Here is a 23,597-nt window from a genome sequence, read left to right as displayed (position 1 = left end):
TAGAGCGAGCTTGATGGCTAGCAACTCCTGGTCGCCAATGGCATAGTTGCGCTCAGCTGGGGAGAACTTCCGGGAGAAGAAACTGCAAGGATGTAAATGGCCATCTTTAGCCCTCTGAGATAACACCGCTCCTACTCCAACGGAGGAGGCATCCACCTCTAGGATGAAAGGAGAGTCGATGTCAGGCTGTTTCAGGACAGGCGCAGAGATGAACCTCTGTTTTAAAAGATGAAAAGCTTGCATGGCTTCTTCAGACCACTTGGACGGGTTAGCACCCTTCTTGGTGAAAGCAGTAATAGGCGCCACAATGGTGGAAAAGTCTCGTATAAACTTTCGGTAATAATTGGCGAACCCTAAGAACCTCTGGACCCCTTTGAGGGTTAAGGGTACCGGGCAATTCTGAATTGCTTGTAGTTTCTCAGGATCCATCTCTAGTCCGGAACCGGACACAATGTACCCTAGAAACGGAATGGACTTGACTTCAAAGACGCATTTTTCTAATTTGCAATAGAGATGATTGACACGGAGACGGGACAGAACCTCTTTAACCCAAAAACGATGTTCCTCTAAATCGTTGGCAAAAATGAGGATATCGTCTAGATAGACCACGACATGACGGTATAGAATGTCTCTGAAGATCTCATTGACAAAATGCTGGAAGACAGCTGGAGCATTGCTCAATCCGAAGGGCATGACGAGGTACTCATAATGTCCGTCACGGGTGTTAAAGGCGGTCTTCCACTCGTCACCCTCACGGATCCGGATGAGATTGTATGCACCTCGCAAGTCCAGCTTTGTAAAGATGGTAGCTCCGCTAACTCTGTCAAAGAGCTCAGTAATCAGGGGTAAAGGATAACGGTTCTTGATGGTAATGTCGTTCAAACCTCTGTAGTCGATGCACGGCCGCAGACCACCATCTTTCTTTTTTACAAAAAAGAAGCCTGCGCCGGCTGGGGAAGAAGAAGGTCGAATGAACCCCTTTGCTAGGTTCTCTTTAATGTATTCCTCCATAGAATGCGTCTCAGGCAGAGACAACGGATAAGTTCGGCCTCGAGGTGGAACCTTCCCTGGAACGAGATCAATCGGGCAGTCCCATTCTCTATGAGGAGGAAGGATATCAGCAGAAGCTTTACTGAACACATCCGTGAAATCTTGATATGGAGGAGGTGGAACATCAGACGACCTGGGGGAGGAAGAACAGACAGGCAATACTTTAAACAAACATGTCTCTGCACAGGAGGAACCCCATGCCAGGATTTGCGTAGTCGTCCAATCAATTGTAGGATTGTGAAGACGGAGCCATGGAAGGCCCAGGACCACAGGATGTGTGGCTCTTGGAATCACTAAAAGTGAAATAAGTTCGGAATGAAGAACTCCCACTCTCAGACGAACTGGTAGAGTCCTTAGAGCAATAACAGTATCAAAAATTTTACTGCCATCCACGGCAGTTAAGGAAAAGGAGGAAGGAAGTCTCTCGGTGGGTAGGGACCACCGTTTAACATAGGCTTCAGTAATAAAGTTCCCAGCTGCTCCGGAATCAAGGAGAGCAATGACGTTCCGATAACGTTGAGCAACTTGAAGCGAGACTGGGAGATTACAATCATGAGGAGATGGAGAGGAGATCATTACTCCTAGCCGGCCCTCTCCTGGGCGAGCTAGGGTTTGGAGTTTTCCCGGACGTTCGGGACAGGCATTGATGGTGTGAGACGGAGCTGCACAGTAAAGACAAAGAGACTCAGAGAGACGTCTTCGGCGCTCAGCAGGAGTTAAACGGGAACGGCCAATTTGCATGGGCTCATCTTTAGATGGTGACAGTTGACGAGGAGGAGGAGCAGAAGATTTTGGAGCAGATGATCTTCCACGCTCAGTTGCTCTCTCTCTGAAACGTAAATCAACTTTCGTGCAGAGTGAGATTAGCTCATCTAACTTAGAAGGTAAGTCTCTGGTAGCTAACTCATCTTTAATAAGCTCAGATAAGCCATGCCAGAATGCAGCATACAGGGCCTCGTCGTTCCATGCCAGTTCGGATGCCAGGATCTGGAACTGTATCAGATATTGTCCTACAGTACGTGACCCCTGGCGTAAACGGAGAATCTCGGATGAAGCTGAGGTTACCCAGCCTGGCTCGTCGAAGATGCGCCTGAATGTTGACACGAATGCAGTGTAAGAAGATAGCAGGGTGTCGGACCTCTCCCATAACGGTGATGCCCAGTCAAGGGCGGAGCCACTGAGAAGAGAGATGATGTAGGCAATTTTTGTACGGTCACTGGGAAAATTGCCAGGTTGTAGCTCAAACTGAATCTCACACTGGTTGAGAAATCCCCTGCAGAATCTTGGAGATCCGTCAAATTTTGCTGGCGTTGGAAGATGAAGACGTGGAGCAGAAATGGGTAAGGTGGGTGGGGTTATAGCTGGAGTCACTGTGGTTGACGCACCAGATGCGCCTGATCCACGGAGAGTTGTCTGAATCCCATCCAGCCGAGTAGAGAGATCCTGGAGACAGCGGATGATGTGGCCCTGTGCAGCCTCCTGATGTTCTAGTCGGGCTGCCAGTTCTTGCATCGGCCTGGCCGCTTGATCCTGGTCTCCGGCTGGATTCATTAGGTCAGTGCTTACTGTCACAACTGAGGGCCTGAGCTGACGGGAGGCAGCCTCAGTTGTAGGGGCTGAGATGTACCGGAACCTGGGAGGTTGTATCAGACCCCTGGACATGTAAGTAACATGAATAATAACTGCCCGAAGGCGTGACCACGACAACTTGGATAAAAGTCAATGATGTTTATTATGACAACTCCGCAACACAGCAGCAGTAAAAGAAAACGTAAAAGTCAGCAAAGAATAAATACAGTTCCTGGGTACTACAGGATGGCAGGAGCCACAGGGCACTGGTAGTGTGAGATAGTTCTTATGATCTTCTAGATGGAAAGTCCTTACCAGGCCCGACTGTAGCAATGGAGATAACCCAGGATTGTGCCAGCTGGTGTTCCAGGAAAAGCTGGGTTGCTGAAGATAAAACAGCTGCTGTGGATACTGGCTGGAACCAGACTGTTGTTAGCACGGAGTGGATACTGGCTGGAACCAGTTAAATAATAAATGAACTTGGGAGCGATGAAATATGAACTGAAATGTAGAACTTGAGAGCGGAGAAATAATAATACCGGTGGAGAGTGGTAAAGTGTAGAAAGGACACCGGCCCTTTAAGGGAAGCTGTACTCTGCTGAAAGCTGAGCTGGAAGCAGGTAATGTTGTAGCTGGAAACAGATGAATCCACAATGGATTGGAGAGTCAGGCTACACCGCAGGTGGAATGCTGGTGCAGGTCTCTATGGTGGAAGTCTTGAGACAGGAGCTGGAACCTGGAAGACAATCACAGGAGAGAGACAAACAGGAACTAGGTTTGACAACCAAAGCACTGACGCCTTCCTTGCTCAGGCACAGTGTATTTATACCTGCAGCAAGGAAGGGATTGGCTAGGCAATTATGCAGATTAACAATACTGACAACAGATTGGAGGAAATGATCATCTGACAGAATCCAAGATGGCTGCGCCCATGCAGACACTTGGAGGGAAGTTTGGTTTGTAATCCATGTGGTAATGAAAACAGTAATGGCGGCGCCGGCCACTGGAGACAGGAGACGCCAGGCTGACAAGTGCACATCCAACCACGCGGACACAGCGGAGGCCGCGGCTGACGTAATCGCCACTCTGACACTCTGCATGCAGAAGCTCAGGGACGGCGGCGGAGGCCGCGGGAGACGCCATGCCAGATGTAATATGGCGTTACTGTGACAGCGTCTCAGAGAGACAGGAGAGGATACAGGAATGTACACATCAGGATAACAGATGGGATCCGGTCCTGGAGCGCTGAGCCAGCCTTAGGAGGCATCTGATGGGTAAGAAATGGCGTCCAGATACCCGGATCGTGACATCGGCATTGCAACTTTGCCGAACTGCTAATTGGTCGGGGTCAAACACGTTTGCTAAGTTTTACAAGTTTGATATCTTGGCCGATGAAGACCTGAAATTTGGTCAATCGGTGCTGCAGAGTCATCCGCACTCTCCCACCCGTTATAGAGCTTTGGTATGATCCCTTGGTTCTTTTGGTGTCCCCAACATTCTCAAGGACGTAAAAGAAAACAGGATTTTAATACCTACCTTCTTTTGGTGTCCCCAATATTCTCAAGGACGTAATAGAAAACAGGATTTTAATACCTACCGGTAAATCCTTTTCTGTAAGTCCGTAGAGGATGTTGGGCTCCCGTCCCAGTGTGTACTGTATCTGCAGCTTAGTTCTGGTTACACAAAGGTTGTGTTATGGTTTCTTCAGCTTGTTGCTGAATTTTGTTCATGTCCGTTGACGTGTTCAGTTGAATACCATGTTATTCGGCATGTTTATGGCGTAAGCTGGTAATAGGCTCACCTTGTTATTAATTCCTTTCCTCGAAATGTCCGTCTCTCCGGGCACAGTTCCAAACTGTGTCTGGGGAGGGATATAGAGGGAGGAGCCAGGTCACGCCCCTTTGAAAGTCTTAAAGTGCCCATGTCTCCTGCGGCTCCGTCTATATTCCTTTGTTCTTTTGGTGTCCCCAACATCCTCTACGGACTTATAGAAAAGGATTTACCGGTAGGTATTAAAATCCTGTTTTCTCCTCCGCAAACAGGGAGTGAGCATTATTCCGTACCTGGATGATCTTCTGATAAAGGTGTCGTCCAGAGAGAGGTTGTTGGACAGCATTGCCCTCTCAACCAGATTACTCCGGGATCATGGGTGGATTCTGAACCTTCCGAAATCTCACCTAGAGCCAACACTGAGGCTTCCATTCCTGGGGATGATACTGGACACAGTCGCAGAAGGTGTTCCTTCTGTTGGAAAAGGCATTGGTAATCCAGTCGATGGTTGGGGATGTCCTGAAGCCAACCTGGATATCGGTGCATCTATGCATTCGTCTTCTGGGAAAACTGGGAAAAATACTTCAGTACAGAAGATTTCACGCAAGACCTTTCCAGCTTGATCTGTTGGACAAGTGGTCTGGATCACATCTTCACATGCACCAGAGGATTAGTCTGTCGCAAAGAGCCAGGATTTCTCTTCTACTGTATAGTGGCTTCAGACTTCTCACCCAATCGAGGGTCCGTCGGTTCGGGATTCAGAATTTGATTCTGCTAGCCACAGACGCAAGCCTCAGAGGTTGAGGAGCAGTCACCTAGGGGGTGCAATTTCAGCGAAGATGGTCAAGTCAGAAAGTTGTCCTTCCAATCAACATTCTGTAACTCAGGGCTATATACAACGCTTTTCTGCAAGGCTCATATCTTTTTCAAGATCAGGCCATTCGGGTCAGGTCAGACAATGTGACGGTGGTAACGTACATATACCGACAAGGCGGAACAAAAAGCAGAGCAGCAATGTCAGAGGTGACCAGCATTCTCCTCTGGGCAGAAAAACACGCTGTGGCGTTGTCAGTGGTCTTCATTCCGGGAGTAGACAACTGGGAAGCAGACTTCCTCAGCAGACACAACCTGCACCCGGGGGAGTGGGGCCCACACCCGAAGGTGTTCACGTACTTCATACGTCGGTGGGAATATCCACAGATCGACATGATGGCCTCTCGTCTCAAGAAGCTCAAGCAGTGTTGTTCCAGGTCGAGAGAACCACAGGCAGTGGTGGTGGATGCTCTGGTGACTCCATGGATCTATCAGATGGTGTATGTGTTTCCTCCACTTCCTCTGATCCCAAGAATTCTCAAAATAATAAAAAGGGAAAAGGTTCAGACAATCCTCATTGCTCTGGACTGGCCAAGAAGGGCCTGGTACGCGGACCTTCTGGAGATGCTATTAAAAGGTCCGTGGCCTCTACCGTTTTGCGAGGATCCCCTGCAACAGGGCCCGTTTGTCTTTCAAGACTTACCGCAGCTACGTTTGACGTTGGAAGTTGAATGGCTAATTCTAGCCCGGAAGGGGATGCCGTACAAGGTCATCCCGACTATGATCCAAGTCAGAAAGGGGGTAACGTCTAAACATTACCACCGTATTTGGAAGAAATACATCTCTTGGTGTGAGAACAGGAAATTTTCTGCGGTGGAATTTCATCTGGGACATTTACTGCTTTTTCTACAGTCAGGTGTGGATGTGGGCCTATGTCTAGGCTCCATAAAAGTCCAGATTTCAGCCTTATCCATTTTCTTTTAGAAACAATTGGCTTCTCTCCCTGAGGTCTAGACATTCTTGAAAGGTGTTCTGCACATCCAACCTCCCTTCGTGCTTCCCACGGCACCTTGGAATCTCAATTTAGTGCTGTAGTTCCTCCATTCGGACTGGTTTGAACCGTTACTGAAGGTTGACGTAAAATATCTTACGTGGAAGACCGTCACACTGTTGGCCTTGGCTTCAGCAAGACTTGTGTCAGAGCTGGGGGCGTTGTCTCACAAGAGCCCCTATTTAATTTTCCAAGAAGACAGAGCTGAACTCAAAACTCACCAGCAATTTCTTCCAAAAGTGGTGTCTCCTTTTCACATCAACCAACCTATTGTGGTTGCGGTTGTTACCGAAACCTCTGCTACTTCAAAGTCTTTGGATGTTGTGAGGGCTTTGAAGGTGTATGTAATGCGAACGGCTCATCACAGAATTTCGGACTTGCTGTTTGTTCTTTATGATCCCATTAAAATTGGGTGTCCTGCTTCAAAGCAGTCCATTGCATGCTGGATCAGGTTCACTATCTAGCATGCTTATTCCATGGCAGGATTACCGGTTCCAAGATCTGTACAGGCCCACTCTACTAGGTCAGTGGGTTCTTCTTGGGCAGCTGCCTGGGGTGTCTCGGCTTTACAGCTCTGCCAAGCAGCTACTTGGTGAGGTTCGAACACGTTTGCTAAGTTCTACAAGTTCGATACTTTGGACTCTAAGGACCTTAAGTTTGGTCATTCAGTTCTGCAGGAACCTCAGCACTCTCCCACCCAATTTGGGAGCTTTGGTCCTTCCCCATGGTAAAATGGTTCCCAGTATCCTTTAGGACGTAAGAGAAAATAGGATTTTAATTACCTACCGGTAAATCCTTTTCTCGTGGTCCGTAGAGGTTGCTGGGCACCCGCCCAGTGCTTCGTACTTCCTGCACTGTTATTTCGTTAAGTATTGTTGATTTATTCAGCCATTGCTGTTCCTCTTTTACAGTTTGGTTAGCATGGCTTTCCTCTTGTTCGTGTGTGCTGGTTCGGAATCTCACCACTGTCCTTTTGTATCCTTCTCTCAAAGTATGTCCCTCCTCGGGCACAGTTTCCTAGACTGAGTCTGGTAGGAGGGGCATAGAGTGAGGAGCCAGCCCATACTATCAAATTCTTAAAGTGCCCATGGCTCCTAGTGGACCCATCTATACTCATGGTACTAAATGGTTCCCTGTATCCTCTACAGATTACGAGAAAAGGATTTACCAGTAGGTAATTAAAATCCTATTTTTCTCACTCACACAGAGCTATAACCACACTCCCGTCATTATACAATGGCTGCCTCCAGGCTCTGTTCTTGGAGGCTCCAAACTAATGTTCTTTATCTGCTGATCTGTCTCTGTATCCTGCTCTAACCTTCTGATGTCTTCCTATTTCTGATGTTGCCTGTCTGTGTCCTGCGCCATTCCCCTACCCTGTCCTGCTGCCTCCCCGCTCTGTGCTCTGCGCCATTCCCCTACCCTGTCCTGCTGCCTCACCGCTCTGTGCCCTGCACCATTCCCCTACCCTGTCCTGCTGCCTCCCCGCTCTGTGCCCTGCACCATTCCTCTACCCTGTCCTGCTGCCTCCCCGCTCTGTGCACTGCACCATTCCCCTACCCTGTCCTGCTGCCTCCCCCGCTCTGTGCCCTGCACCATTTCCCTACCCTGTCCTGCTGGCTCTGCGCCCTGCACCATTCCCCTACCCTGTCCTGCTGTCTCCCTGCTCTGTGCCCTGTACTATTCCTCTACCCTGTCCTGCTGCCTCCCCGCTCTGTGCCCTGCACCATTCCCCTACCCTGTCCTACTGCCTCACCGCTCTGTGCCCTGCACCATTCCCCTACCGTGTCCTGCTGCCTCCCCCGCTCTGTGCCCTGCACCATTCCCCTACCCTGTCCTGCTGCCTCCCCCGCTCTGTGCCCTGCACTATTTCCCTACACTGTCCTGCTGCCTCCCCCACTCTGTGCCCTGCACTATTTCCCTACCCTGTCCTGCTGCCTCCCCTGCTTTCTGCCCTGCACCATTCCCCTATCCTGTCCTGCTGCCTTCCCCGCTCTGTGCCCTGCACACATATACTGTATTTCTACAGCGGGGTACACTGGGATTCCACAGGGAATAGATTGGGGTGTAGAGTTTGATCTTGATCCGAGGCACCACAGCCTAAAGCTTTGACTGTTCCCAGGATGCACTGCACCATCTCCTCTATAACCCCGCCTCCAGGCACTGGAGCTATTTTTTAAGTTTGTGCCTGCAGTGCATCCCAGCTACTACACATCTCAGCAGGCCCTGACAAAGTTTTAGCTTTCCCAAATAGAAAAGCAGTAGCAGAGCATCATGAGACTTGAAGTTTCACAACAGCTGGAGAGCCGCAGGTTGGCCATGCCTGCTATATGGTATCCCAGGACATACAGAATGCTTATCTCCACATACCTATTGCCATTTCGCATCTGCAATATCTGCGGTTTGCTATTGGCAACCTACATTACCAATTCCAGGCTCTGCCATTTGGACTGACCACGGCTCCTCGGATCTTCACCAAGGTAATGGCTGTGATGACGGCCCATGTCCGTCATCAGGGAATCAGAATCCTGTTGTATCTGGACGAATTGCTGATCTGGGCAAACCCCCAAGATGTTCTCCTCAGTCATCTGGAACTGATGGTACAATTCCTACAAGCCCACGGGTGGCTCATCAACTGGAAAAAGTTCTCACTGGTCCCTGCTCGGAGCATGGTGCACCTGGGGTCTGTTATGATTGCCAGCACTCCTGACCAGAGGAGATCTTATGACAATGACCAGAGCGCTGGAATGGAATGCTGGTAACGGGAGCAGGAAAGACTAGTTGCCCCTGGCGCCCTAACTCTATTGTCTCACCCGTGCTATCGGAAATCCCTTGCGAGGCTATGGTTTCTTGAGCCCTTGGCAGCCACGTTTGAAGGGCGGATTATGTCTGCCCAACTCCGGTGCCCCCGGTCTTAATGAGAGACAAAGGGAAATCCGAGGCAGGATGATAACAAGAGGACCTCTGACTGACAACAGGCCAGGGGCAACAAGCTAACTAGCAAAGACCTGAAGTATGTGCGGAAAAACCGCCAGGGAAAAGGACAACCAAAAATCCACTTGTCCAATACTCCTACCCAGCACCACCGGATACCAGAGTGGACCTGTGGAAGCAGAACCCTCCGCAAAATGCTCCAAAACACAAATAATAAATGGTAAAGCGGCCAAGCCACAACACACGGCAAAGCCGCGACTCACGAACACCACTGGATGTTAAACGGTGATCAGTCAGGACTCCAGGAACAAGATGACAACTTCCGAGTACAGGACTACTGGAGACTGGAACGACCGGATACAGCAAGACTGGAAACAGACTCTCAGCAAACAAGGACAGCATGCAGGAAGCTATTACCGGCGTCTGTGAGAAGCCCTGAGAGTGCATATAAACAGGAGTCCTCCAATCAGCTGCTGACAGGGCTGATTACATAAATGCCGTGCAGCTGCCTTGCTGCACGGCCAGGAAACAGGTGCACAATCATTTTAACTGGACCCAGCAACGGGGAACGCGGTCCGCCAGTGGCGTCCCCGTTGCTAGGGTCCGTGCGGCTCAGTGCGCCCGGCGTCTAGCGTTGCCAGGGAGCCGGTGGCTGTACGCGTATGGCGTCCCGGGTTGCTAGGCGCCGGGCCGCACCGACGAGCGGACCCCGGCGCCTAACAGTACCCCCCCCTTGAGGAGGGGTCAAGGAACCCCTAAAGCCAGGCTTCCGAGGAAATTCCCGAAAAAATGCCCTCTTGAGCCTCGGGGCATGAAGATCCTTATCCAGGACCCAAGACCTTTCCTCTGGACCATAGCCTCTCCAGTGAACCAGAAAATAAAGCCTGCCCCGGGACAATTTGGAATCGAGAACCTTCTCCACCAGGAACTCCTGTTGTCCCTGTACATCCACTGGAGATCTTCCCTGAGAGATCTTCCGAGGAAATCTACTGGAAGAAACGTATGGTTTCAACAGGGAGCAATGAAACGTATTTCCAATCCGGAGAGATCTTGGTAAACGTAACCGGAAAGCAACTGGGTTGACTTTTTTAATAATATGAAATGGTCCAATAAATTTGGGTCCCAATCTAGCCGAGGATTGTCGAAGTCTAATGTTACGAGTCGACAACCATACCCTATCTCCCACCTTTAAAAGTGCAAGGACGTCGGAGCCTGTCAGAAAATTTTTTCTCTTGAAAGGCCGCTTTTCTGAGAGCAAGGTGCACTTTTTTCCAAATGGCTCTGAGATGGGAGGTTAAGGTTAGCGAAGAAACTGAGGAATGTTGAAAAAAAGAATTAGCTCTGGGGTGAAAACCAAAAACTGAAAAGAATGGAGACACATTAGTGGAGGAATGACAAGAATTATTGTAAGCAAACTCCGCCAATGGAAGAAACTCGGACCAATCATTCTGGAGTTTGGCTGAGTACAAACGCAAATACTGTTTCAATGATTGGTTAACTCGCTCGGTTTGCCCGTTGGATTGGGGGTGGTAACCGGATGTTAATGACAATTTCATCTTTAATGAAGCACAAAAACACTTCCAGAATTGTGCAATGAATTGTGGACCCCGATCAGAAACAATATCAGTGGGCAACCCATGAAGTCTGAAAACATGGCGGAGAAACAAAACTGCCAATCCTTGGGCAGATGGCAGTCGGGGAAGAGCAATGAAATGAGCCATCTTGCTAAAACGGTCCACTACCACCCATATGACTCGGAATCCGGCTGAAAGGGGAAGGTCTACCACAAAATCCATGGAAATATGAGACCATGGCCTGAGGGGGACATTTAAGGGCATAAGTTGCCCGATAGGCAAGGAACGGGGAACCTTATGCTGTGCACAAACCTGACATGAAAAAACAAACTCCTTAACGTCTTTAGAAAGACCAGGCCACCATACTGAGTGGGAGACTAACTCCAAAGTCTTAGAGATCCCCGGATGCCCGGAAACTTTGTTATCATGGAACTCAGTCAAAACAGTAGCTCTCAAAAACTCAGGGACGTAAAGACGACCAGCAGGAGTATTTCCAGGAGCTTGGTGTTAAAGCTGTTTTAACTGGGTAAATAAATCTTGTGTGAGGCCTGCCCAAATGACTGAAGATGGAAGTATGGGAGTAACAGGACTGTTATTGTGAACCGGAAGAAAACTGCGCGACAGGGCATCCGCCTTGGTATTCTTGGAACCTGGCCTGAAAGTGATAATAAATTTGAAACGAGTAAAGAATAAAGCCCAACGAGCCTGCCGGGCATTCAGCCGCTTAGCTGATTCGATGTATTGCAGGTTTTTATGGTCAGTCAATACTGAAATAGTATGTGTTGCTCCCTCCAGCCAATGCCTCCACTCCTCGAAAGCCCATTTTATTGCCAGTAACTCCCGGTTACCAATGTCATAGTTGGATTCAGCGGAGGAGAATTTCCTGGACATAAAGGCACAAGGATGTAGTTCCAGAGACTCCGGATCCTTTTGAGATAGGATAGCCCCCACTCCAACCTCCGAGGCATCAACCTCCACAACGAAGGGCAATTCTGGATTGGGATGTCTGAGGACTGGAGCCGAGACAAAAGCTTGTTTCAGGGCCCGAAAGGACAACTCAGCTTCACGTGACCAGTTGGTAGGATCCGCTCCTTTCTTTGTCAGAGCCACAATGGGAGCAACCAGGTCGGAAAAAGAATGAATGAACCTCCTATAATAATTCGCAAACCCTAAAAAGCGCTGAATTGCTTTTAAATTAATGGGTTGCGCCCAACTAAGGATGGCCTGGAGCTTCTTAGGTTCCATAAAAAATCCCCGAGGGGAAATAATGTACCCTAAAAAAGATACCTCCGTGACCTGAAACTCACATTTCTCCAGCTTGGCATATAGATGATTCTCATGTAACTTTTGAAGAACCTGACGCACCTGGGTAACATGTTGTTCAATTGAGTCAGAATAAATCAGGATGTCATCTAAGTAAACGACCACGAATTTCCCTAGGAAGTCACGGAGCACATCGTTAATGAGGTCCTGGAAAACTGCTGGAGCGTTAGACAAGCCGAACGGCATCACCAGGTACTCGTAGTGACCCGACTGAGTACTGAAGGCCGTCTTCCACTCATCTCCAGACTTGATTCGGATGAGATTATACGCTCCTCTTAGGTCAATTTTAGAAAAAATCACAGCCGAACGCAGCTGATCAAAGAGGACAGAAATCAGCGGCAGAGGATAAGTATTTTTTACTGAGATTTTATTCAGGGCTCTAAAGTCAATGCAAGGTCTAAGCGAGCCATCCTTTTTCTCCACAAAGAAGAAGCCTGCACTTAAAGGAGATTTTGATGGCCTAATAAATCCTTTCCCTAGGCTCTCCTTAACATAATCATTCATGGCCGCAGTTTCTGGCCCGGATAAAGCATATAACCTTCCCTTTGGCAATGCGGCACCAGGAATTAGCTCAATAGCACAATCATAAGGCCGATGTGGAGGCAGAATGTCTGCATTGCCCTTGGAGAACACATCAGCAAACTCTTGGTATTCCACGGGAATGAGTTCAGGAATGGCAGCTGCTATTCTGACTGGAAACGTAATACATTCCTTATCACAGAAGGTACCCCATTGTGAAATCTCCCCCGACCGCCAATCAATGGTGGGATTATGAAAGGCCAGCCAAGGGTGACCCAGAACCACTGGAACTGCTGGGCAATGGGTAAGGAAGAACTCGATTTTTTCAGAATGAAGAGCTCCTACCGTAAGTAGTACAGGGGGTGTACAGAGGGAAATAACCCCATTGGACAGTGGACTCCCATCTAAGCCATGCATGGTGACACACCTACCCAAAGATAACTGAGGAATGCCTAAGGCCTTAGCCCAAGTTAAATCCATAAAGTTTCCTGCAGCTCCACTGTCAACAAAAGCCGACACCGAAGAACTGAGGCTGCCAAAGGAAACTTTAGCTGGGACTAAAAGGGAGTTATTCGAGGAGATAAGCTGCAGACCTAGGTGAACCCCCTCACAATTCACCAGGTCGAGGCGTTTCCCGACTTGTTCGGACAATTACGAGCAAAATGTCCCTTACCCCCACAGTACAAACAAAGACCAGAGTTTTGCCTTCTGGCTCTTTCTTCAGGAGACAGCCGGGAGAGACCCATCTGCATGGGCTCCTCTACGTCCTCAGGAATGGAATATACACATGGAGTTGACCTGACAGGTGCTCCTTTTTCAGCCCTCCACTCTCTGAGACGATGCTCAATCTTAATAGAAAGCTCTATGAGTTTATCGAGAGTCTCAGGAGCGGGATACTGAAGGAGACTGTCTTTTATAGACTCTGATAAGCCGAGGCGAAACTGACTGCGCAGGACTGGGTCATTCCAGCCACAGTCGTTCGACCAACGGCGAAACTCCGTACAATAAACCTCTGCAGGATTCCTACCCTGTCTGAGAGCGCGCAACTGACCTTCAGCGGATGCCTCTCTATCAGGGTCATCATACAATAGCCCTAAAGACCCAAAAAAGGCGTCTACTGACAACAAGGCCGGATCCTCTGCTTTTAAACCAAATGCCCAGGTCTGAGGATCCCCCTGGAGCAAAGAAATAATAATCCCAACCCGCTGAGATTCAGTACCCGAGGAGATCGGTCTTAAACGAAAATAAAGTTTACAGGATTCTTTAAAATTAAAAAACTCTTTCCTATCACCAGAAAAACGGTCAGGCAAATGCATCTTTGGTTCAGGGACTACCCTCGGGACAGTTCGCAAAAGATCTTCCTGCGACTTCACCCGAAGAGAAAGATCCTGAACCATCTGAGTAAGTTCTTGAATCTGGCTGACTAAGAGCTGACCCGGATTTGGCCCTAAACCTGTTGGATTCATGAGGCCGATAAACTCTTACAAAACTGAATGAGAAAAAAAAATTAAACCCCGTTTAATTTTAAGTTTTGGTATGGCCGGTAATAATGTTATGATTCCCAGCACTCCTGACCAGAGGAGATCTTATGACAATGACCAGAGCGCTGGAATGGAATGCTGGTAACGGGAGCAGGAAAGACTAGTTGCCCCTGGCGCCCTAACTCTATTGTCTCACCCGTGCTATCGGAAATCCCTTGCGAGGCTATGGTTTCTTGAGCCCTTGGCAGCCACGTTTGAAGGGCGGATTATGTCTGTCCAACTCCGGTGCCCCCCGGTCTTAATGAGAGACAAAGGGAAATCCGAGGCAGGATGATAACAAGAGGACCTCTGACTGACAACAGGCCAGGGGCAACAAGCTAACTAGCAAAGACCTGAAGTATGTGCGGAAAAACCGCCAGGGAAAAGGACAACCAAAAATCCTCTTGTCCAATACTCCTACCCAGCACCGCCGGATACCAGAGTGGACCTGTGGAAGCGGAACCCTCCGCAAAATGCTCCAAAACACAAATAATAAATGGTAAAGCGGCCAAGCCGCAACACACGGCAAAGCCGCGACTCACGAACACCACTGGATGTTAAACGGTGATCAGTCAGGACTCCAGGAACAAGATGACAACTTCCGAGTACAGGACTACTGGAGACTGGAACGACCGGATACAGCAAGACTGGAAACAGACTCTCAGCAAACAAGGACAGCATGCAGGAAGCTATTACCGGCGTCTGTGAGAAGCCCTGAGAGTGCATATAAACAGGAGTCCTCCAATCAGCTGCTGACAGGGCTGATTACATAAATGCCGTGCAGCTGCCTTGCTGCACGGCCAGGAAACAGGTGCACAATCATTTTAACTGGACCCAGCAACGGGGAACGCGGTCCGCCAGTGGCGTCCCCGTTGCTAGGGTCCGTGCGGCTCAGTGCGCCCGGCGTCTAGCGTTGCCAGGGAGCCGGTGGCTGTACGCGTACGGCGTCCCGGGTTGCTAGGCGCCGGGCCGCACCGACGAGCGGACCCCAGCGCCTAACAGGGTCACTGCTTTACACACACAGTCAAAGATTGTTTCTGTCTCCAGAGAAAGTCCTGAAACTTAAGGACAGGATCAGATACTTCCTCTCTTGCCCAGGAGTGTCGATACACTCGGCGATGCAAGTACTAGGCCTCATGGTGTTGGCTTTCTACATGGTGGAATACACTCAATTTCATTCCCGCCCTCTGCAAACGTTAATCCTCTCCAACTGGGATGGCCGGCCTCAGTAGATCAGGTCTCAAATGATTTCCTTGACTCCGGATGTCTGTCTGCCACTGAACTGGTGGCTACAGGACCAACAGTTGATCATGGGTCATCTCTTCTGGATCTCCAACTGAGTCCTTCTGACAAAGGATGCCAGTCTGAGAGGTTGGGCGCAGTGTTGGAGCAACACTCTCTCCAGGGTCGATGGACCAGGGAGGAATCTCTCCTCCCAATAAACACTCTGGAATTGCGGGCAGTGCTCAATGCTTTGACACTTACCCTGCCTCTAGTACGGAACAGGCCTGTTCAAGTACAATCAGACAACGGCACCACGGTGGCGTATATAAATCATCAAGGTGGCACTCGAAGCCGCATGGCAATTCTGTAAGTATCAAAAATTCTCATTTCGGCGGAACGCCATCTGCCAGCAATGTCGGCAGTGTTCATTCCCGGAGTCCTCAACTGGGAAGCGTATTTCCTCAGTCGTCAAGACGTTCACTCTGTAGAGTGGAGTCTTCATGCGGAAGCCTTTCAACTCCTAGTGGACAAGTGGGGCTTACCAGATGTAGACCTGATGGCGTCTCGACACAATCATAAAGTTCCGGTCTTCAGATCAAGTACAAGGGATCCTCTAGCAAAGTTCATGGACGTACTGGCAATTCCATGGAACTTTCGGCTGCCCTATGTGTACCCTTCAGTGTCACTCCTGCCCAGGGCACTACGGAAGTTCAAGCAAGAAAGTGGAATACTACCTCTAGTTGCTCCGGCGTGGCCGAGTCGGCATTGGTTCTCAGACCTGCAGGGTCCTCTTCTACTTCCTCAATTCCCAGACCTACTCGTTCAGGGCCCTTGTGTCTACCCAGTCCTGGCCAGACTGGCTTTGACAGCGTGGCTCTTGAAGCTTCACTCCTGAGGGTCAAAAGATTCTCTGAGGCGGTTATCCAAACTGTGCTAAGGGCCCACAAACCTGCTTCTGCACGGATTTATTATAGAGTCTGGAATTCTTACTTCACCTGGTGTGCTGCTAAGAATTACGATGCTTACAAGTTTAGTACTTCCAGACTTCTGGTGTTTTGCAACAAGGCCTGGATTTAGGACTTCGTCTGGCGTCCCTTAAGGTTCACATATCTGCCTTGTCAGTGTGGTATCAGAGAAAAATTGTGTCTATACCTGATGTTCATACATTCACTCAGAGTGTATTAGAGATTCAGCCTCCCTATGTCCCTCCTGTGGCTCCATAGGATCTGTCTGTTGTCCTGAACGCCCTTCAAGAGTCTCCATTTGAACCTCTTGAGACAGTGACCTTAAATGGCTCACCGCCAAGGTCCTGTTTTTACTGGTTATTGCCTCTGCTAGAAGGGTATTGGACTTAGGAGTGTTGTCCTGTCGTCCACCCTTTCTGATATTTAATCGTGACCAGGCAGTTTTTAGAACTCGCCCAGGTTATTTGCCAAAGGTGGTGTCTTCTTTTCACCTTAACCAAGAGATTGTGGTTCTGGCTTCAACTCTTCTGGATTGTCCTCCAAAGAAAGGTCTTTGGATGTGGTATGGGCTCTCCGTATCTACATGGATAGGACTACCTCTATCAGGAGGTCAGGTACCTTGTTTGTACTTTTTGGTTTTCACAAACGTGGCTGGCCTGCAAATAAGCAAACCTTGGCCAGATGGATTAGAATGGTGATTGCACAAGCCTATGCACAGACTGGACTCCCAGCTCCTGCTGCTATCAAAGCCCTTTCTACTCGGCGTTGGACCTTCTTGGGCGGCCCACCCTGGTGCGTCCGCTGAACAATTGTGCAAGGTGGCTCCGTGGTCCTCAGTGAACACGTTCATTAGGTTTTATGCCTTTGATACTTCCGCCTCCCAGGATGCTTCCTTTGAAAGCCGGGTTCTTGTGCCTGCTACAGTGCGTCCACTCCCATGAGGAACTGCTTTGACATACCCAATGCATTCCCTGTGGAATCCCAGTGTACCCTGCTGCAGAAAAGGAGATTTATGGTAGACTTACCATGGTTAAATCTCTTTCTGCGATGTACACTGGATTCCACAGGGTGCCCACCCTGACGCACTTAGCTTCTTTGGGTTTGTAGGGCATTAACCGTTAGAACCACATTCTCACGACAGGAGAAGGGACTATGTGAATAACATCTACCGTCTCTTTTACCTGCTACTGCATTGGACTGGTTAACGAAACTGAGCTCCAGTGCTTGGAGGCGGGATTATGGAGAAGGTGGGGCAGTGCATCCTGGGAATAGTAAAAGCTTTAGCCTGTTGGTGCCTCGGATCAAGATCCAACTCTACAGCCCAATGTATTCCCTGTGGAACCCAGTGTACCTCGCAGAAAGAGATTTAACCATGGTAAGTCTACCATAAATCTCCTTATATAACCACTTGGAGCACTTTGTGTAGTGTGGATGCAGTTGTTGGTAATTAGCACACAAGTGTCCCGTGTTTATGAGTGAGGCGGTCTGGATGGATATTGTGGTTCAGCAACGTCACTGGCTGATGAGGCTTCCTGCTCTGTGATGCTGGCTAGGGAATGTTACCCAGCAAAGTCTGCATTATGGGGGGATATCCATTGGTGATGTGCTATCTGCATGTCCCTGTGGCCGGGGCTATGACATGTGCTGATAATGTGGTTGTGATATTGTAAGCCAGTGTTGTATCTGATCCGTGAGTGTATTTATTTGTTGTTTGTGCATTTGTAATGTGGTCAAAGGTTGTTTTTTTTAATGGATGCGCTACTTTTGTGTAAAAAAAAAAAAACCCGGGATGATAGCGCGATTAATAACTAATTAATAACTGATGGTCTTCAATTAGAGCCCTTTTTTTTCCAGGAGAAAATGTTGCGTTATCGGGCGATCACCCAAGGGTTCAGTGTTAATCCTATGTGTTGTCAAGGCTCTGTGGGCTATATCTTTGATTATGTGTAGCATAATCCCAGATAAGCGCTGTGTATTTGACTATGCGATTCCCCCGGGGGATTATTTAAGCGGTAAAGTACCACAGGTAATTGAACAGCCCCTAAAGTTTGCAGGTTTAAATGAATCCGCTAAACCTCTTTGTTAGTAATAGTAAGATAGCGGCGTAGTGGTTAGCATTGCTGTCTCACAGCACTGAAGTCATGAGTTCAATTCCTGAACTGTGTGGAGTTTGTTTGTGTTTGCACAATTACTCCAAAAATCATACTGGTAGGTTAATTGGCTTCTGATAACAAATTGACCCTAGTGTGTGCGTGTGGTAGGGAATATAGAGTGTAAGCTCCCCTGGTGGGCCTGATGTGAATGTCTAAATATTCTCTGTACAGTGTAATATGTAGGCGCTATATAAAGATCTGTGAATAATAATAATAATACAGCTATTTTATCTCCAGTAGATGGAGGCACAAGCCGGAATGCCTTGGAGGGAGATCTCATCTTGTCTGCAGATACTAAAACAGAAGATAACATCACACCAGATTCTCCAGGAGACAGCGCTGTTATGCTAAATATACATCCAGTACCTCACAGCGCAGATATATCATCCAATCCCTCTAATCACGAGGACTATTCTCCTGATACCTCAGCTTTTGTAACACATAGTGCAGCTCATACACCTGATAATATATTCCCCTGTTCCGAGTGTGGGAAATGTTTTACACTTAAATCACATCTTGTTACACATCAGAGAAGTCACACAGGTGAGAAGCCATTTCCATGCTCTGAGTGTGGGAAATGTTTTACACTTAAATCATATCTTGTTAGCCATCAGAGAATTCACACAGATGAGAAGCCATTTCCATGCTCTGACTGTGGGAAATGTTTTACACTTAAATCATATCTTGTTACACATCAGAGAAGTCACACAGGTGAGAAGCCATTTCCATGCTCTGAGTGTGGGAAATGTTTTACACTTAAATCATATCTTGTTACACATCAGAGAAGTCACACAGGTGAGAAGCCATTTCCATGCTCTGAGTGTGGGAAATGTTTTACACAGAAATCAAATCTTGTTACACATCAGAGAAGTCACACAGGTGAAAAGCCATTTACATGCTCTGAGTGTGGGAAATGTTTTACACAGAAATTAAAGCTGGTTAGCCATCAGAGCAGTCACACAGGTGAGAAGCCATTTCCATGCTCTGAGTGTGGGAAATGTTTTACACTTAAATCAAATCTTGTTAACCATCAGAGAAGTCACACAGGTGAGAAGCCATTTCCATGCTCTGACTGTGGGAAATGTTTTAGATGGAAATCACAAATTGTTACACATCAGAGAAGTCACACAGGTGAGAAGCCATTTCCATGCTCTGAGTGTGGGAAATGTTTTACACTTAAATCATATCTTGTTAAACATCAGAGAAGTCACACAGGTGAGAAGCCATTTCCATGCTCTGACTGTGGGAAATGTTTTACACAGAAATCACATCTTGTTACACATCAGAGAAGTCACACAGGTGAAAAGCCATTTCCATGCTCTGAGTGTGGAAAATGTTTTACACGTAAATCACGTCTTGTTACGCATCAGATTTCACACAGGAGAAGCATTACTATGAGTTGATACAAAACAGGGTTGAAGCAACACTCCTGTCACACACTATTTTAACACGTTATGTTATCCTTCCACAGATAATTGGAATGTGTGTCATTAATATAAGATGACTAGATCACTCCAGCAAAACTTTTAGTAATTTCTCCTATATATTTTTCTGTATAATATTTCCTATATATGTAATTTAGTCTAGATGTTGCCAGCACTCTCCACAGTAATACCAGACCACATAACTGTTATGTATGGGTTACATTGTATGGATTTCAGTCACAGATAAACGATAAAACACATTATCATCTTGTAAAAACATTTTATTCTGGAAACGTATGGGTAGAATCCAGCAATTGCTGTTCTGGAATGGTGGAGAAATGGTGAAGCACGAACCACAAAGTATTTCCTGGAGGTTAGAAAAAAAAACTATTTACTTTCTTTTCACTTTGCAATTTATTGAAACCTAATTATTTTGTCAAAAAGCTAGCTAATTATATTTTCTGGGGGTAAAAATATTGTGTGGGTCTCTACATCAGCACCTAATGAGCTGGCTAATTAGCTTCTATAAAACTATTCCCCTCTGATCCCTCCTAACTCAGTGCTGAAGGGGCAGGTATCTCCCCTGTTCTCCATAGATGTCCAGGTTGGGTATGTGTGTCAGTGCTGAAGGAGCAGGTATCTCCCCTCTTCTCCATAGATGCCCAGGTTGGGTATGTGTGTCAGTGCGGTGTCTCTCCTTACTGGTTACAGGCTCTCTAAAGAGCAGATACTGGTGGCTGAGAAGACGCTGTTTTCACACTTTTGGACAGATTCAGGGGTTTCAGAAGCAGGGGGAAGGCGGGAGGCACTGCGGTAACATCCCCAGGAGTGAGGGACAAGCCAGGTGCCCGCACTCTGCCAGCAGCACATGAAGATGTTAGCAGGAAGTGCATCTTAGTCCTCTTTATCACCCTAACAAAAGCGTAATTGGTACGGGCAGACATGGTCAATGCCTACCCTAGTATAGAGGGTAACACACTAAGATAGGTCATCTGACCAGCTGGAACAACACTGCCAAAACCGCATTAACCTACAGCCAACCACACTGGATATGCCCAATCTCATCTGATCTTGGAAACTATGCAGTGTTGGGCCTGGTTAGTATTTGGATGGGAGAACACCTGGGAATACCATGTGCAAATACTTTTGACTAATGGGATCATTGTAGGCTGCTTGATCAGAGGTATGTGCGAGAAGCATTGTGGATGTTAGGGGAGCTGCAAACAGGGGTCTTCCCATGCATACCATTGCACATGAGTTCCACATGGCCACTAATGTGCCGGTTTCCACAAGAACACTTCGTAGGGAGGCCCATGCAACTCTAATCACAAAGAAGAATGCAGCCCAGCGCTTATGATGGTGGTAAGACTGCAAAAACTGGACAATGGAACAATGGCGGCGAGTGTTATGGGGCGATGATCACAGTTTCCACTTTTCAGATCAGATGGACGTGTTTGAGTTTGGTGACTGCCAGGAGAAGGTCTGATACCAGAGTGTACAGTACCTACAGTAAAGCATGGAGGTGGTGGTGTTACGCTGTGGGGCTGTGTCAGCTGGTTTGGCATGGGTCCACTAGTTTCCAAGAAGTTAAGAAAGAAATATGCCCGGGCGCTATTATTTTCACTAATTAGCCAATAATATAATGATAAATCAAGCAGCAAAATATTACCCTCCTATATGCTTGTGAATATATACTCTATATACTGGCTACATAATCTATATAACAAACTGGAAAAAAAAAATTGAAAGTTTTGCGCTAGTTGTAAAAACACTCTGGAGTCTGATATCTGAATAAACCATCCACACTAGATGTTATACCTCATACTGTACCTTCTTTTATTTATCAATGGCATGAATATTCATTATAAAAATATCACATGAACAACCGCTTATTCACAATACCAATAAAAGCAGACCTATAAGAAACATCACACATATATAACATACTGACCCTTGGTCCTAAATTAACTTTCCTACTAAAGGTGGATTTTGTATATTGGCTCTTATAAGTCAGTTCCACGGGATTACGCACAGTCCTTGTGTTGATAAACTTCCAGAAAATAACTGGTTAAATCATGATAATGTCAATTATTATCTTTAAACATAGAGCTATACCTTCTAATACACTTCTATTATGGAGCCGCTGCGGCCGCTAGCTCACGCTATGTACTTCGTATGCTATTTGTGCACAGAGTCCCATACCATGTACGCACTCAGCGTACTAACACCGCACTGTGGGTACAAAGCACACACAGCGTGCGCATACACAATTGATAACCTTTAAACCTTGTTAATGATATAATGCAATGATATGATTACACTTTAAACCCTTAGGAGCAAAGTACTGCAACAATGTTATACCTTAAACCTTAAGTAGCACTGACAGTATAAAGTATTCACAGTGCGTACACTTTACCAAACACACGTTAAACCCTTAAGCAGTTTGTGAATATAATAACCTTTTAACCCCTAGCAGAGAAATGAGGACACAACAGCGATATGGGGTAAAACCACAGGGTTCTAAGGCCACTGCGGATTGATTAGAAAAGGTAAAACAGTACAGATTATACACTACAGACTAACAAGATATCTAAACAGAATAATGGCTACAGAGAATGTACATACGTGAGAATTGTTCGCAAGCGCAACCCGGATCCGGTCCTCCGCTGGTCATACAGATAGCGTTCAGAGTCTTTGATAGAGACCTGGCCTGCAGCACACTCTTTATTCAGTAGATCAAGGCATAATACAATAGACACTGTGTGCTCTTCTTCCATTGGTTAGGGGGTGGGACATGTCCTGCACCGGGGAGCATTGGTTAGTTCAAAAAGTGGGTGATGGCTAGGACTTGGGAGTTCCCGCCCCGTGATCAGTTAAACCCATCACATTAAACATAAATCTGGTATTATTAATATCTTAATGAGGTAAGTTTTAACAATGTTCTTATTCCCACCAGATTAATGTTCACGTGACTCTGAACAATATGATCCCACACATGATATTACTATCTATTTCAATCTTCAAGATATTCATATATCCACATATTCATATATATATATATATATATATATATGAATCCAAAAAAGTAACTGGCACTCTGGAGTCTAAACAATTAGTTGAAATAACTTTTATCCACAGTCAACGTTTCGGGGGTCTTAGCCCCGTCGTCAGGACATAACAGTACAGCATACAAAACATTCTGAAAACTTACCCCACCTTTGTACCCCACCGCACGTGTGTGTCCGCCCGCGGTCTCTCCCTTGATTTCCACCAGCCGGAGGTCACGATCCTTCCTCCGCCCGGCTTCCGCCCCAGATGTAGCTAGGCAACCGCGAGTGTGCGTTCTACACACCCCGGCGTCTGCGCTCCACCGAGCGGAAGTTCCTCGTACATCTCACGGAGGGGGTGAATCGTCGGGGCAGGTCCCGCCAGCGAATCTACAAAGTGTATAAACATTTATATATTATTGAAATGTTACGTAAAACAGTATAACATACATCAACAAACATTAAACATAATAGCAAAATGGACAACAATGTCCCAACCCAGCATCATAATAATTGCATGAATTACTTGTAACCGAATGAAATTTAAATGGTGTTCCAATTAATTTTTTCATTAAGCCCATTAGGGGCTATGGTCCCTAACCGGATAATCCATCTTGATTCTTTCAGCAAGAGCTCGCGAGCTCTATTGCCACCTCTCAAT

General features: G+C 47.3%; 1 protein-coding gene across 4 annotated transcripts in view; it reads left to right on the top strand.

Annotated features, from left to right (window-relative positions):
* The window catches only part of LOC135056973 (oocyte zinc finger protein XlCOF22-like), a 202,602-nt gene extending 182,453 nt beyond the window's left edge, over positions 1 to 20,149 (top strand). For 3 of the 4 annotated variants that reach the window (XM_063962779.1, XM_063962780.1, XM_063962784.1), the window contains one exon: positions 18,703 to 20,149. In XM_063962779.1, coding sequence (XP_063818849.1) covers positions 18,703 to 19,868 — 1,166 coding nt within the window. In that variant the 3' untranslated portion in view covers positions 19,869 to 20,149. The remainder of the gene's footprint in view (positions 1 to 18,702) is intronic. The other variant, XM_063962785.1, reaches the window with a different exon arrangement.
* The last annotated feature ends 3,448 nt before the right edge of the window (positions 20,150 to 23,597 follow it).

This window comes from Pseudophryne corroboree, chromosome 3, assembly GCF_028390025.1.
Source record: "Pseudophryne corroboree isolate aPseCor3 chromosome 3, aPseCor3.hap2, whole genome shotgun sequence".
Classification (NCBI taxonomy): domain Eukaryota; kingdom Metazoa; phylum Chordata; class Amphibia; order Anura; family Myobatrachidae; genus Pseudophryne; species Pseudophryne corroboree.
The sequence above is the reverse complement of the archived record's forward strand: the minus strand, read 5'-3'. Positions and strand labels throughout refer to the sequence as shown.